This window comes from Micropterus dolomieu, linkage group LG05 (assembly GCF_021292245.1).
Source record: "Micropterus dolomieu isolate WLL.071019.BEF.003 ecotype Adirondacks linkage group LG05, ASM2129224v1, whole genome shotgun sequence".
NCBI lineage: Eukaryota > Metazoa > Chordata > Actinopteri > Centrarchiformes > Centrarchidae > Micropterus > Micropterus dolomieu.
The window spans coordinates 517,567-533,120 of record NC_060154.1 but is presented as its reverse complement, the minus strand read 5'-3'; the positions used below and the strand labels follow the sequence as shown (position 1 = coordinate 533,120).

At 44.9% G+C, this 15,554-nt stretch overlaps 1 protein-coding gene across 3 annotated transcripts in view; it reads left to right on the top strand.

The window, feature by feature from the left end:
• Positions 1-303: 303 nt before the first annotated feature.
• orc1 (origin recognition complex, subunit 1) overlaps positions 304-15,554 on the top strand; it is a 29,795-nt gene continuing 14,544 nt past the window's right edge. The window contains exons 1-13 of one of the 3 annotated variants that reach the window (XM_046050602.1): positions 304-612; positions 1,646-1,773; positions 1,887-2,059; positions 3,029-3,452; positions 3,756-4,005; positions 5,476-5,616; positions 5,835-5,897; positions 7,644-7,751; positions 7,878-8,127; positions 8,207-8,313; positions 8,920-9,021; positions 10,680-10,851; positions 14,320-14,427. In XM_046050602.1, the coding sequence (XP_045906558.1) occupies positions 518-612; positions 1,646-1,773; positions 1,887-2,059; positions 3,029-3,452; positions 3,756-4,005; positions 5,476-5,616; positions 5,835-5,897; positions 7,644-7,751; positions 7,878-8,127; positions 8,207-8,313; positions 8,920-9,021; positions 10,680-10,851; positions 14,320-14,427 (2,121 nt within the window). In that variant the 5' untranslated portion in view covers positions 304-517. The remainder of the gene's footprint in view (positions 613-1,645; positions 1,774-1,886; positions 2,060-3,028; positions 3,453-3,755; positions 4,006-5,475; positions 5,617-5,834; positions 5,898-7,643; positions 7,752-7,877; positions 8,128-8,206; positions 8,314-8,919; positions 9,022-10,679; positions 10,852-14,319; positions 14,428-15,554) is intronic. The other 2 variants (XM_046050603.1, XM_046050604.1) reach the window with 2 other exon arrangements.

Genomic DNA, 15,554 nt, shown 5'->3' with positions numbered 1-15,554 from the left:
AGAACCCTCAGATCCACAACAAGCTTTGGCCGGTTTCATGTTGTGGAATAAAAAAAAGCAAAACCTGACTTCCCATCTGTGCAAATCTGAAAATATGTTTCCCAGTGATATTGTATTATTTTGTATATTTTTAAATCTCTATACTTTATTATCTCTATTATATTTCTATATCTTTTTATTTATATGTACTGTTAAGCACCAATATATACTGGGGAAGAAAATGTACCTCTCAATAAACCAGATTCTTTTGTGATTCCATACTTTAAAATCCTAAAGTAGGTGGCGCCATGCACCTTTGGAGCCCGCCATTAACACCAAAGACGAAGAAGAACCGGAAACTACGCACTTTTCGCGCGAAATGTCGTCTGCGGTGGAGTCTTTCTGCAGTTGTCCTGTTTTTCCACCCCGGGTTTGAATTATAAGCAGATAAAGGGCTTCTTTTCTGGATCAGACTTTAAGGTTTTTATATTGATTATCGATTAATCTGAGCTCGCGCAGCAGAGAGCGAGGAAACGGGATGAAATATTTCACCAGACTGAGAGTCAGGAGGGTTTACAGGTGGCTCGGAGAGCCGCGGAGCTTCAATAGGAAGTTAAAGACTTATGAATATCGGTGAGTGCTGAGTGTCTATGTCTTTGGAGAAGGACAACTATTTCCAATATGCACATATTAATGATCTGTGTCTGTATTTAAGATCGTTTATTCCCTGAAATCTGAAGTCAGGGCCTAAAACTTTACTGGTGATCTCAATAACCAGGATTTTCATTCATAATTATTGTCATTTTTATTCTTCTTTTATTTATCATATATCGTCTTACTCAGTGTTACATTGCCTTCAAGTAGTGGGAGAAGTAATCAGATTATTTACTTAAGGAAAAAAGTAGTAATACCACAGTGTAGAAATATTCAAGTCATGCATTCAAAGTACAAAAGTATTAACATTAAAAAATGTAAAATAAAAAGTAACGTTACTTACTATGCAGTAGAGCTGCAACAATTAGCTATCTCCATTCATTGATTAGTGGCAACTATTTTCATAATTGGTTAATTGTTTTGAGTCATTTTTTAAAAAAAAAGGTCCAAATTCTCTGATTCCAGCTTCTTAAAAGTGAATATATTCTTGTTTCTTTCCTCCTCTATGACAGTTAACTAAATATATTTGCGTTTTGGACAAACAGGACATTAGAGGACCTCACATTGAGCTTTGGGAAACGCTTATCAACCATTTTTCACCATTTTATGGCATTTTAAGGACGAGTAACTAGTTATTGAATTTATCACATAAATTATTTATATTACTTTTTTTTTCAACCCAGTTGAAAGCGGGTTTTTAAGAGATGAATATATCGATCATGTCTGTAAATAAAATGCCGACCTCACGTTCAGCAGGGATACTGAAGGGTCACATAACTTATCCTAAATAAACTGTCACAATAAAAAAAGAAAAGTAATTAAATGCACGTATTATCTAGTGTGAATATATAAATAAGACTAAACACAGACGAGTTTAAACTGGTTGGTATTTGAGATGCTGGGCTTTACAAACGACCTTTACTTTGTTGATCGCAGTAGTTTTATTGTGAAATTCCAGCTTTTGCTTCCATAATCAAAGTCGGCGCTTGTTATTTATCTCTTTGTGTTTCAGCTCTTTGGCCATCAGTGTGGAGGGTCTCCCGAGGACCACGGTCATTAACACGGGCCAACACATCCTCATCGAGGGAGAGGATGAAGACAACCCGTACGTGGCCAAAGTCATCCGGCTGTTCGGAGACGGTGAGTCACAATCAGTTTGTCTCAGGTGAACAGAGACTCGCTCCGACAGACGCTACACTTGACTTGGACTCAAAGACTTGCCGCTGAATGTTTCCTCTCTCGTTGCGTTTCAGAGAGCGGGAAGCAGAAGAAGGCCGTGGTTCAGTGGTTTGCTCGCGTGTCTGAAGTGCCTTTGGGCAAACTGAAGCTGCTGGGCAGAGAGCCGCACCCGCAGGAGATCTTCTACTATGAGGGCCGCAGCTGCGACGACGAGGTCGACGCCGAGTCCATCCTCAGACCTGTGCAGGTGAAGGACGCAGGGACGCTTGCTTTTATCTTAATGACACGCTGCGGAACTAAAATGACGGCTGATAATAAGCGACAGTAAGTGATGTCGCTTGAGTCGGCACCCCCATACCATCACGGGCCCTGGCGTTTACACTGTGCACTTAACACAAGCAGGATGGTCCCTCTCCTCTTTAACCCGGAGGTTCCAGTGTCTCTGATATCCAAACAGAATTTAAAAGTTTGAGCACAGGACAGTTTTCTACTTTGCCTCAGTCCATCTAAAATGAGCTCAGCACCACAGAAGGCGGCGGCGTTTCTGGATCTGGTTTATAGACCGTTTCCTAAAGTCTCAGTTTCAACATTTGATAAGTTGCCTTTGTGTTATTTTCAATTAAATATTAGGTTTCACTGTTAAGCTGGTCATCACATTTACTTTCTATTTACATTTTACACAGCATGCCAGCTTTATGGAGACGGGGTTGTACCTCCTGTAAAAAGTTTGACAGGTTGACGAGTCTCTACTATGGTGACCTGTCAGGTGTAGAAATGCATATCCCTGCCCAGCTCCACCGTCTTGTCCAAATAGATGGCGACGGCCAAAATGCCAAACTCAAGGTTTCAGTACAGCAGTCCACAAACCAGTGGGAGACGTCACAGAGGCCACGCCCACTTCTTTTATACGGTCTGTGGTTTTGATAAAGAGGAATGAGTGGAATATAAAAAGACGGTATCTGTGGTTCTGCAACGCTAAACCAGGGGTGGACTCTTCAGGTCTGTGTGTACGGGTTGCTCTTTGCATGAGTGTTTAGAGAAAGATTTATTTTTATGTAATTCTTTCCTGATTTTATTCACCGCAGATGTCTCCAAACATAAACGCATAAAACCAAATGTTTTTGCATGGTCAGACACTAATAGAAGAAGTAAGAGGGGAAATGATTTTCTGATTTATGTGGTCTGACCTTTTAACTTCCTGTCCTGTCACCTCAAGGTGAAGCACCTGGATGGAGCAGCTCCGTTCCCGGACTCTGGCGATAAAGACGCTCTGTACGTGAAGCTTTCCTGGGACTCAAAGACCTTCAAAGTGGTGGACTCTGCCCCGGCTTCCTCCCCTCCTCCCTGTCCCAAAACCTCCCTCCCACCTTCTCCACCCTGCTCACCTCCTGCAGCGGCACCAGCGTCTCGAGGCCCCTCTCGACGCGCCCTGCCGACTCCGGACCTCGCCGTCATGCGCAGGGCCGCGACTGGTGAAGTGAGACATAGCAGGGCCACCGTGAGCGCCGGGAAGGCCGGCCCTGCGGAAGCCGAGTCTCTGCACTCCGCCACCAAACTCTCGGCCTCAAAATGCCTGAGCGCCAGGAGGAGGAACAGCTCGGCCAGGACGCCCGGCGTCCGCAAGAAGCTGGAGCTCAGCAGTGAGTCTTTCCTCAGACGTCATAAAGCACCTTTTCCTCTGCTTGTAGTAGTGTTAGATTTTAGAAAATATAAAAACAGAAAGCTGGAACCAGACAATTGATCAATTCATTGACTAATTCTTCAATTCTCTCTCCTTTTGATATACAAATTCCAAGTTATTAGAATTAATAATAATGAAAGGAGAGCTATGAATTTAGCTGAAGGTTTGGTCGCCACTAATCATTCAGTTCTCTCAGCTGGTTGAAGTCTGGAGGTCGTGTTTCTGAATGTGACCGAAGTGTTTTCCCTGCTGTTCCCTTCAGGTCCGGAGAAGAAGTCGATGATCGGTGAGGACGTCCAGCTGCAGGATGAGGAGCTGGAGTCGGAAGTGGAGTTGGCTGACAGGCTATCGTCCTCTCCTCCCCTGGCCCTGTCCCACCGGCTCACCCCCCTCAGGAAGGCCCACAGACCCCCCGTCGCTCGGGACGCGTTCCTCTTGAAGCCCGTCTTCAACAAACGGTCTGCCCCTGAGGCGGACAGTCCTCCGTCGTCTGCCGGAGACGACTCCACCAGGTCAGAGTCGACTCTCACACACAGTCCCGCCGCTCACTGTTAAGTTTACGGGTGTTCCCATCTGAGGGTTTGGATATTTCTGGTTGTGTGTTTCTCCTACCTCTGGGCCATTTCACCCAAAAATGTATTTTCCTGCAAAGTGCTGCAAAACTGAAACATGTCTCTAGGGATGATAATGTCTCTCTGCCCGTCTGCTGCACCACAGGTTCTCCTGTAGCGACCCCGTGAGGTTTGAATTAAAACAACAGCCGTTGCACAGATTATAATGAAATGTGGTTCAGATTAGAGAGCTGCATTGGGATCCCGCGGGACCCCTAACAAATCACGCGGGAGCGGGCGGTTGAAAAATGTACTGCGGGTCCCGCAGTAGCGCTGATGAGATGGAGTCAACAAACGAAGTAGAAAAGAAGATTAAAGTGAGTGCACGCGGCTGCTCCCGAGAACGTACGACTTCGAGTACGAGAGGCGGGATACGCTGACGAGAAGACTAAACCCCGTGGCGTTTCTCAAGGTGTCGGGGAGTGAGGTTTGTTCACTGCACAGCCTCACCGGCGTCCATCACACGCGCTTATATAATACAAGACAAAATGAGTGCACTGATTTATGTCGGTTATTGTGAACGTTGAGCGTAGCCCAAACATTTGTGTCTTTACTCTGCAATGTTTGCAGGGGGTGGGAGTGGATACACATGTTGCAGGAGCGGGCGGTAATGGTCACAAAATCAAGAAAACAGTCCCGTGCAGGTCTCTGATGTTCCCCTCAGGATGAACTGTAAAACCTCTGGTGACTTTTCATCTAGCGCCATCATCAGGTCAACATGTTAATAGGTGCGTTTGACTTCATGCGGCGCTGTGCAGTGCTGACTTAACGCGATGCATGCTGGACAAACAAAAATGGCATGCTGGTTAGAAATTGTGTCCGGCTGCACAAAGTTGGAACCACGTTTTGCCTGGTCTGGCGGCGTTTTTCTTTGCAAATACCGCGAGATCAGTCACTGCTCACAGTAAGCTCACGAAGGTAGAATGTGTCCGACTTGAAGGCGCCGTCTTTATTGCCCGCCCCTGCAGTCGCCTGCAGCTCACGTTAGACTATCAAGTCGGCGAGAGTCAGCCGCAGTCATCTCATTTTGTTTTTGCAGCGAGGAGTTTGTTGATTTGGATTAACGTTAGGAGATCAAGTCTTAGTTAGCAGTTCCTCTATGTACACAACAAACTCCTCCCTCATTTCTTCCGCCGTCTTCCTGCAACAACTCGCCTCTCACAAGATTTCAGAGTGAGAGTTGTCCTTGAGCGAGACCTCAGTTTCCTGTTGAAAACAAAAGGGGTCACCGGGAGTCCCTCGAAGGGATCCCTTCTGTGAGGCTGGCAGACACCTGGTACGACAGTCTGAGAAAATAGGGCCCAGGTTTAAAAATACTGTCACTCCGAACCTTGTTTTAACGTGGATAAATAAAACTGTATAAAACTACAGACTCACTGGGGCCTCTTCCAGGGAGCTGTTGGATAAAAGTCCTCAGCAGGGTGACGTGATGGAGGCAGGGTTACCGACCGGCTCGGTTAGGACACCCAGAAGAAGAAACGCCACGCCGAGGAGAAAGTCAGAGAGTCAGAAGTGAGTCGGACGCTGCAGGCCTGGTGGTTGGAATAACTGTTATGAATGTCTATGAGCACAACAGAGAGGTGTGTCAGAGTTAAAGAGATGAAGATCTGGCGCACAGTAGTTCACGTGGGCATGTGGTGGTTCTTATGTCCGTTGATGTGTCTGAGTTTGAGTTCATTGTCCTCTGAATAAACACAGTAATTCCCAAAATTCAATGTGTAATCCAACAGAGCTTCCACTCCTTCTCGGAAAAAAGAACCGAAAACCCTGAGGGAACCGGCCCTGGGAGTACTGTGAGTACATGCATGTGTATATTTCCATGATGTTATGAGGACCAGGAGCTCGCAGGAACTTAGTTACCGTAGTTTGGCTGCTGATTTGGGGTGGGAGCAGCAGTGAATACGCTTCATGTTCTTTCTGTGAGTCAGAACTTAACACACAGACGCATTTTTTAAAAAATTCAGTGTGACTAACACTTTGCATCCATAAATCTGCTTAGAAATCATCAACAGGAGCAGCTAACGGCTAATCCGGCTACTTTTAGTGTGGACAATTTGGCAAAATGGAAACAAAAATGCAGTGTACTACAGAAATGGGGCTCACTCTGACAGATAATCGATTATTCGTTATGATTCAATTTGTAAGAAAACATTTCCAAATTCTCTGACTGCAGCTTCTCAAACGGGAATATTTCCTGTTTTCTTTCCTCCTCTATGACCGTAAACTGAATATCTTTGGGTTGTCGACAAAACAAGACATTTTAAAGATGTCGCTTCAGGCTGTGGGAAACACTGATCGACGTTCTTTTACCATTTACTGCCTTTTTAAAGACCAAACAACTACTGGATTAATCGTGAAAATGATTGACAGAGTAATCGATAATGAAAATAATCATTATTTGCAGCCATATTTGAATAATAATGCTAGTAGTAGACACAATTAATTAACTACTTTTTTGGCTCTAGCAGATATAAGCTGTTTTTCCTTTACCAGCTCAACTCGCCTCGGCTTGACTGTCCTCCATTTCCCATTGCAGATAGTACCCAGAGATAGTACCCCTCAATGTAGCTGGTCGTCATAGCAACGCCACACACAACACAACGTAATGTTCAGTGCGACACACCAGTGATCCACACAGCTCTTAAAATATATACAGTCTACGGTTAAAAAGTTTGAACCTTCCTCAGAATGTAAAGACAGATAAGCGGTATGAAAACCTTCCAGCTGTGTTTTCCACTGCTGTCGTTGCTGCAGCGGTTGTGTGACGGCGGGAGCAGAGGGCTCTGTGAGCGGGCAGCTGGCCGGCCACGCTAGCTCCTCGCGTGGGTCACAGCAGGCTTCCCAACTCCGAAAACATTCAAGCACATTTTTGTTCCGCCATCACGTCTCGTATCAATATTCTAAATCTACACAGCTGATTTCTCACCTCAAAACTTCTCAGAAGTTGATTTAGTGATGAAATAACGCGCACGCAATGATGAACGCAGTGCATAGTGACAATTCTGTCTGACCAATCAGCTGTCTGCTGTGTTTCACTTCACATTTTAGTATCTCGCAACTCGCTTGGAACCTCAACAGAGGTGATACGAAAAAAGTACCTGGTAGCAGGTACAGGTTCAACTTTTCCACAAATGGAAAACCAAACAAAAGTGAGTTGAGTCGAGTTGTACCGTGCACCTCGAAGGTGGGTTAAAATCAAGGGCAGCTGTTCAGATCTGAAGAAGCCTCTTGGATGAGAGATGAAATCTGGGTCCAGTTGCTTTTGCACCTTGGAGAACTATGACCTGGATGACCGAGAAACCTCAGACTTCTAACAGACACACAGACAAAACTGAATGAATTCTCTCTGCGTAAGGTGGTTAAAAAACCCTCGATTAATTACCACTGAGCCTTATGGCTGCACCACATACTCACAGGCAGACGTGCCTTTATTTCCAACACAAGAACAGGGCTGACACCTGACACTGAGAAATCTATCTGTACTGTTAAAATGTGCAGATTGCACCTTTTTTAATGCTGTTGATGTGTGATGTGGACAGCGCTGAAGAGGAACATGAGAACTCTCCGATGCTGCCGGTCACCACCACACCGAGGAGCTCTAAGAGGAAGTCGGCCCAGCTGGTGTCGTCTCGCATCAGAAAACAGCTGTGAGTGCAGTCGTCATGACTTTTTTTTAAATCCACTGACTGATCGGCTCATTGTTTCAGCACTTGATGTGAATGAATTCCTGTGGAAAACCTCAGAGTTCTGAGCTTCACTGTCTGTTTGATCAGGAATCTTCTGGACAACCAGCAGGACCTGAACTCGGACGGCGAAGACGAGGACGAGTTTGTTCCCTCCAAGAAGGAGCTGCGGAGCAGCAGCGAGGACGATGATGATGGGGAAGAGGAGGCGGGGCTGGATAGTGACGAAGAAGTGGTGTCGAAAAAGGGCAGACATGCAGCTGCAGGGTCTCGTACTCCTCGTTCAAAGCAGAGAACTCGCTCCTCGACCAGAACGCCACGAAAAACTCCCAGCAGAAAGGTCGGACTGCTGGAAAATCTGAAAGAATCTGGTCTCCCTCTTTCAGCTTCCGTCTTTTGACTGTTTCCTGTTTCAGCAGGTCACACCCGGCACGCCACGGACTCCTCATCGCGCCACTCCCAGCATCCCCAGCAGGTCGCTACCAGCGCGACAGCCGGCTAATGTTCTGGAGGAGGCCAGAACGAGGTGAGACGCACCAATCACTGACCCTGATGATACTAGAGAGGCAACCACAGGCGCAGAAAATCCTGATCTCCGATTGGCTGACAGGTGTCTGTCTACACCTGTACTCACTGATTTCACAAGAAAAATGGCCGTTGGAGGTCCCAGAGTCCAAACGTCTTGTTGTGCAGCGGTCTAAATAAAAGCTAAAGATATTCTGCTTCCAAAGATATAAAACAGAGGAAAGCAGCAGAAATTCACAAATGAGAAACTAAAACCAGTGAATGTTTGTAGTGTTTTGCTTGATAAGTTACTCAATGATTTAGATTTTAGCTGACTATCAAAGTAGACGATTAATATTCTGTTTTATAGAAGAATAATAAAGAGTATTAGAGTAATTGTGTCAGTGCTAGTTTAAGTACAGTGTGATAGGAAAGGGGATTTAAAATGTGCATTTTATGTTCAATAATTATTTAAGTTTTGTTCCCTAAATTGGATGAATTATTGTCATAAATGATAATGACATTTATTTAGGTGATTGCATGAAGCAGGTGACCTTTTCTCCAGGAAACAGGAGCAGAAAAGTGTTATTTAGAGTGAACTAAACATAAAACATTTTTGTGTATTCAGGCTGCACGTGTCCGCCGTGCCGGAGTCTCTGCCCTGCAGAGAGCAGGAATTCCAGGACATCTACAGCTTCGTGGAGAGCAAGATCATAGATGGCACGGGAGGGTAAGTTCCAGATCACTGCGGCGGCGGCGGCAAATGAGAACACAGATTGCGGTTAAAGAATCAGAGAAATGTTCAAATGGTTTCTTTCAAGTTGTTGCCAGCTCGGCCTGGTAGGTGGAGCCCGGGTGTGGATTGACAGACATAAAAGGAAACATGCTGTGCAGAATATAAGAAGAACTAAAGAGGTTACACATTTATATGAAGCTTACTAGTTAGAAATGGGTGATTCTGTGCAGGACAAAGCAGAAATGAACAGTTGATTTTGGTCCAATAGGTGTCGCTGTTTCCCAACAGATCTGACTGAAAACAGAAGGCCAAGCTTTCGCAGGCAACCACTGTGGCAGGTTTCTGTCACTTTGGTCTGCCAATTTTGAAATGTGGGCGCTGAAAGAAGAACTAACATTTTAATCTAAATAATGCCATTCAGTGTTACACAAGCTTATTTACACAAATACATTACATGACCCATGTCTTTCAGTGCATAACTATCTCTCCAGGTATTTCAAAGGTGCTGACAGATGACAAGAAACACAAGGCTTAGAGTATTATACAGTCTGTGCTGACTACAAAACCCACAGTTCAACCGCCAATAAATGAGTCCTTATTTCAGACTCCACATCTCAACAAACATCTTCTCTTCTGGATCCCAGCAAGCAAACAAAAAAATATCCATCCATAGCCAGCCAACAAAACTAAAACCAGTTGATGCATCTTGTGTCTAATAGAGTAAACACCTGTAGTCCGGCCGGTGCTGCTGGCAAGATAACCGGCTGTCACTCAGGATGGGCGGGGCCTCTTCCCCTGGTGAATTTAGACACAGATATTCCCTGAGCTGACTGTGTGGGACATAGGTGCCCACCGCCTCAACACGCTTACCTTACTGCACGCGTCTTTCTGTTGAGAGTTTTCCCTGTCTGCAAAAGTGGCAGGTGGCCACACCCAAGATGGAAAACATGCAAACAATAGGAAGTCTTGCCCCGTCCTCAGCCCGGCGTCAACTCACACTGGAAGCGTTTCAGCAGCGAAGTGTTTAGCCTGCCCCACGTTGTTGACTTGTTGTTTATTTGTCATTTTGTGTGCTTCTGCAACCAATCACTGCGCTCTGTCAACCGTTTTCCCCCAGTTCCCTGCAGGGCTGAATTTCCCACATGGAGCATTTCAGAATAAGAGAGTTTTGCGTGCCTGATTTTGCTGAATTGTTTAGATTTAGTTGATTTGGTAAGTTGTCCTTGATTTTTGTGCTTCTACTAGCTAAATTATTTCTTTTTTAGTCTGTTTTAAGTGTTTATTGTTGATATATGATCGGGAGTCTGTACAAGGTTTTTTATTTTGAAAATCGACCCGCATTCTCTTTACCGTTTCTGTGTCTGACTTCCTGCCTGGCTCATCTGCTCGGTGCTGCTTGAAAAAATAATCTTCGCGGAGCGGAGAGCCGCTTCTGGGACGCGCTGCGGCGCTTCAGGTGCAAGCACAGGCATTGACTATAATGGCAACGATTTGCTCCGGCAGCCATAATGCGGCGCACACAACGCCTGTGTGAGTCTGGGGCTACCCAGATGCACAGGTTGCTTATGGCTCTGAGCAGTTTGCTTCCCCTCAGATTGTTTCATTTTCACTGGTGGCCACACTGACTCGTAGTGTTGTTGCTTCCGTTCCAGGTGTATGTACATCTCAGGTGTGCCGGGCACAGGGAAGACGGCCACAGTCCACGAGGTGATGCGCTGTCTGCAGCACGCGGCAGACGTGGACGAGATCCCTCCTTTCCACTTCATCGAGATCAATGGGATGAAGATGACGGATCCTCATCAGGCCTATGTCCAGATCCTGCAGGTGAGAGCCGTGATGGGGCCGCAGCGCTGATGAAATATAGCACGGACTTTGATAAGTGCTACTTACCGCTCACTAAAAGCACAAGTAGAAATAACACTGCCGGTTTTAATGTTTACGATAACGTGGATCTATAATTAACGTTTGATATTTTTATATTTGATCTTTTCCCCTGCCCTCCCAGTCCAGTGGTTCTTCACTCTCCTCATTTACTCCTCTCACAGAGAGCGAAGTATCAGAACTCTTGACCCGTAGCCGTCCAACTACATGCCCACTGGACCCGATTCCTACGAATCTCCTCCAAGCCATATCTCCTACCGTGGTCCCGACAATCACTCATGTGATAAATACGTCTCTGGCTTCAGGAACCATCCCGACCACTTTCAAAAGGGCCCGGGTTACACCCTTGCTCAAAAAGTCCTCACTTGACCCAACTCTAGTTGAGAACTATCGACCAGAGTCTCTTCTACCTTTTTTACCCAAAACTATTGAACGGGCAGTATTCCTGAAAGAGAGCCGTTTCTACTGAAATGGGCTCTTCTGTCTGTAACAGAAGCCCTAAGGTCAGCTAAAGCTGCAGCCCAATCCTCGGTTCTTATCCTGCTTGACCTATCAGCTGCCTTTGACGCAGTCAATCACAGGATCCTGCTGTCCGCTCTCTCAGCAATGGGCATCTCGAGTAAAGCACTCCTGTGGTTCGAATCCTACCTCTCGGGGCGTTTCCTACAATGTTTTGTGGCAAGGACAATTAGACTCCTCCCACTGCCTCTCCACAGGGGTGCCCCAAGGCTCAGTGCTTGGGCCCCTTCTCTTCTCAATTTACACCACCTCACCGGGGCCGATCATTCGCTCGCACGGCTTCTCTTACCACTGCAACGCAGACGATACGCAACTCTACCTATCCTTCCCGCCAGGCGCGGCTCACGGACCGTCTATCGGACATATCTGCATTGATGAAGTCTTGCCACCTTCAACCAAACCTCTCTAAGACTGAACTCTTGGTCATTCCAGACAAGCAAACTATCCACCATAACATCAAACTACAAACTGACTCCGCAACCATCACTCCAACCAGGGTGGTGAGAAACTTGGGTGTCATGATTGATGACCAGCTGTCCTTTTCAGACCATGTTGCTGCTGTCTCTCGTTCATGCCGCTTTGCTCTATACAGCATAAGGAAAATCAGGCCGTACCTCACTCAGTACGCCACCCAGCTTCTGGTACAGGCCATGGTTCTCTCTCGCATCGACTATTGCAGGGGTCGGCGACCCGCAGCTCCGGAGCCGCATCTCTCCGCCTCTTTCATCCTTATTACTGCGGCTCCGAGTGGCTTGGGAAAATAAATTACAAAAAAAAAAAAAAATAAGTATTTAATTGAAGTGTATTTTATTTGTGTTAGTTCTTTTTTTTATTATTATTTTAGTAACTAAATTGGAAGATTATTGTGATCTTGAAATATTAAAATATTAATAAAATATATTTATTTTATTGTTTTTCGTCACTCAAAATAAACGTCATACTCGCGGAAGCAGTATGACGTTAGCAGCTATTCTCTACCATGAACTACATTAAAAACAAACACCGCTCACGCCTCACAGATGACTGCTTACAGTCCTGCGTAAAGATGAAAGTGACTTCGTACAGCCCCGATTTGCAGACGCTGTGCACAGAGGTTCAGGAGCAGAAGTCCCATTAACCAGGAAAAAAAATATTTATGCAGATATTTTGCAAATATTTATTTTTCATTGTTTAGTGACACAGTGCTTTTTTTCTCAATTTATTTTTTAAATTCAGGTCAAGGCTCCGCTACATGCTCTGAAAGCCCAAAGGCGATACTATAAGGATGACGGCTCACGGCATTTTTTGCTTTTGTTTGCTACATGGATATTTGAAGTTCAGCTTTTTAATTTATTTGAAAGAGACATTCAGACATTGTTATTATTTTTTCAAGAATTCAAAATGTTCAAAGCACTAATAAGTATATGGCTGGGGTGAACCCCGAAGCATGAAAGGGAAGTTGTTGTTGTTTTTAAAATAAATGCGGGTTTTTTTCATTTTAGATGTCAAAAAGTATTTGCGGCTCCCACTGTTTTCTTTTCCGTGGAAACAGAGTTCAAATGGCTCTTTCGGTGTTAAAGGTTGCCGACCCCTCGACTATTGCAACGCCCTCCTAGCAGGTCTCCCAGCTTGTGCGGTGAAACCCTTACAAACGTTTCAGAACGCAGCAGCGCGTCTGGTTTTTGATCAGCCCAAAAGGACTCATGTCCCTCCATTACTCAGTGACCTCCACTGGCTCCCCGTGGCCTCCAGAATCAAATTCAAGTCACTAATGCTGCATACAGAGTGACTACTGGGTCTGCACCATCTACGTAAACTCCATAATACAAGTTTACGTTCCTTCTCGGCCGCTACGCTCCTCCAACGAACGCCGCCTGGCTCTGCCTTCCCTTCACACAAAGCAATCCCAGTCCCTGTTCTCATCTGTGACACCACGATGGTGGAACGAGCTACCGCACGCCATCAGAGCAGGGGCGTCCCTCTGTAACTTCAAGAAGCTCTTGAAAACTCATCTCTTCCGAGATCACTTCCTCTTTTAACACCTCTAACTCCTAACCTCTAACATGCACTTCCTGTGCTCTTCTTCTTCTATCACCTACAATGATCTTGAATCTTTTTTGTTTTGATAGCACTTTTCTTTTTTTAACTCTTACTTCCTTCCCTTGGTATTTACCCCATTGATGTGATATGTACTGTGAGCTCTTACTAGTACTTATTGCTGCTCTTACTAGTATGCATTGTATGCATTATATGCTTGTATGTTGTTCCTCAAATGTAAATCGCTTTGGATAAAAGCGTCTGCCTAATGAATAAATGTAAATATGTGAGAGGCATCATTACACAATCTGGTTTCAATTCACCACCTGATCTGATCAAATTAAACCAAATAAGTTTAACTTGATCGGATCAAAGCAAAACAAAGTGAAGGAATGATTTCCACAGGTGGATCATTTTTGTGTAACTGTTAAATTAGTAAAAGGTCTTCTGGCTCTGGATGAGCTTCTGGACGTCTGGAGAAGTCATCTAAGCTTGCAGATTACAGTGCTAAAACTGAAAGTTACCAGCTTAGATATGGGGTGAGTCTATCCACTTGCATTATGGGAAACGTAGGATCCAGGGTTTTGGATTAGACATTATATCTTGAAACATTCCGCATAGATTTTAGCACTTTTGGCACACCCCTGACAGCAAACTCTGAGAAGGTCTCTTTTCTATGGAGGAGCTAGGCTAGCATTTTCCACCTGCTTCCAGTCTTTGTGCTAAGCTAGGCTAAACATGGTACGGCATCGACCTCCTATTGTATCTCTAAATCTGTCGCCTCACCTCGCTCTGGAGAAGGCAAACGTAGCTCCGGTTCTTTAAGTGTAGGAGTGATTTTTGGCTGAAGTGACTCATCGGTTCTGGTCTCTGCAGAAACTGACGGGTCAAAAGGCCACGGCCGACCACGCAGCCGCCCTGCTGGAGAAGAGATTCAGCAACCCTGCACCCAGGAAGGAGACCACCGTGCTGCTGGTGGATGAAGTAAGAATCTGTTTCATGTTAATCATTTATTTTGTTTGCATTTCCCCCAAAAACCCATCGCCTCGTTCATCATCACGAACACACACTGTAGTTTATCCTGACTCAGTCCTACATACACCTTGGAGCTGCGAGCTACAGACAGGAAGTCGGACAGCATTGAGAAACGGACTAACATGTTGTTGGTTCGGGTCTTTAATAGGATTTGTTGACAATATGCAAAATATAGAATAAAATAACAACGATGAACAAAATGGACACACTGATACACAGGGCTAGTGTGAGAAATGTTTTTTCTTTTTGTAATGGAAAGAAATTTGTGAGTGCAAGAGACACTTTCTTGATGCAAATTCTGCAAAAACAGAGTCACATTTTCCATTACAGAAGAGAAACTGAGAATAATGTGAGAGACGAATGAAAGAGATTTGAGGTTAGAGGAAGTCTCTTCTTGGCAGCAGACTGTGGTTTAACACGTTTCCATTGTTATATCTATTGTGAACACAACACCGAAACTCAGAGGAGAGGGGTCCAACTGCAGACCTACTACTGTCAGGCCACCTGACTACCCCTGTCAGGAAGGCCGCTCAGTTTTTTATGGCCCCACAGGACCTAATGTGATGCATTCTCAGTTGTTTTGCTACTCTACACATCGTGACAGCCACAGGTGCCATTTAGTATTATCCAAAACATTGAGTAAAGTCAGAATACATTGCTCTTGTTGTATGTTTGCCGTCAATAGCTAACGTACCGCTGTCAATATTGTACATCTAAATCACACAAATTACAGAATGTTACAGGTGTGTAAGTTAGCTTATTTGTCGTTCTACATAGGTAATGTTAGGCTACGCCAACGGTGGCTATCGTTAGCTCCTCGAGTAGCAGGATTAGCTTTTTTTTTCTTCTTCTTCTTTGGATAACGTAAACTACTCATAGACTGTATGTAGCTACAGTGTGTTCGTTTTTTGTAAAGCATTTTGCAAGGGCATAGCTTTGCATTTGTCTTAACTAACCTGAGAGTCGTCAACATGTTATTTGTCCAAAAGAAGATAAAATGATATCCTTTAGACCGATCGGTGTAGCTTTTCACACTTAAAGTTAAACAGTGTGCAAAGACTTGGCTGGCTGTACGA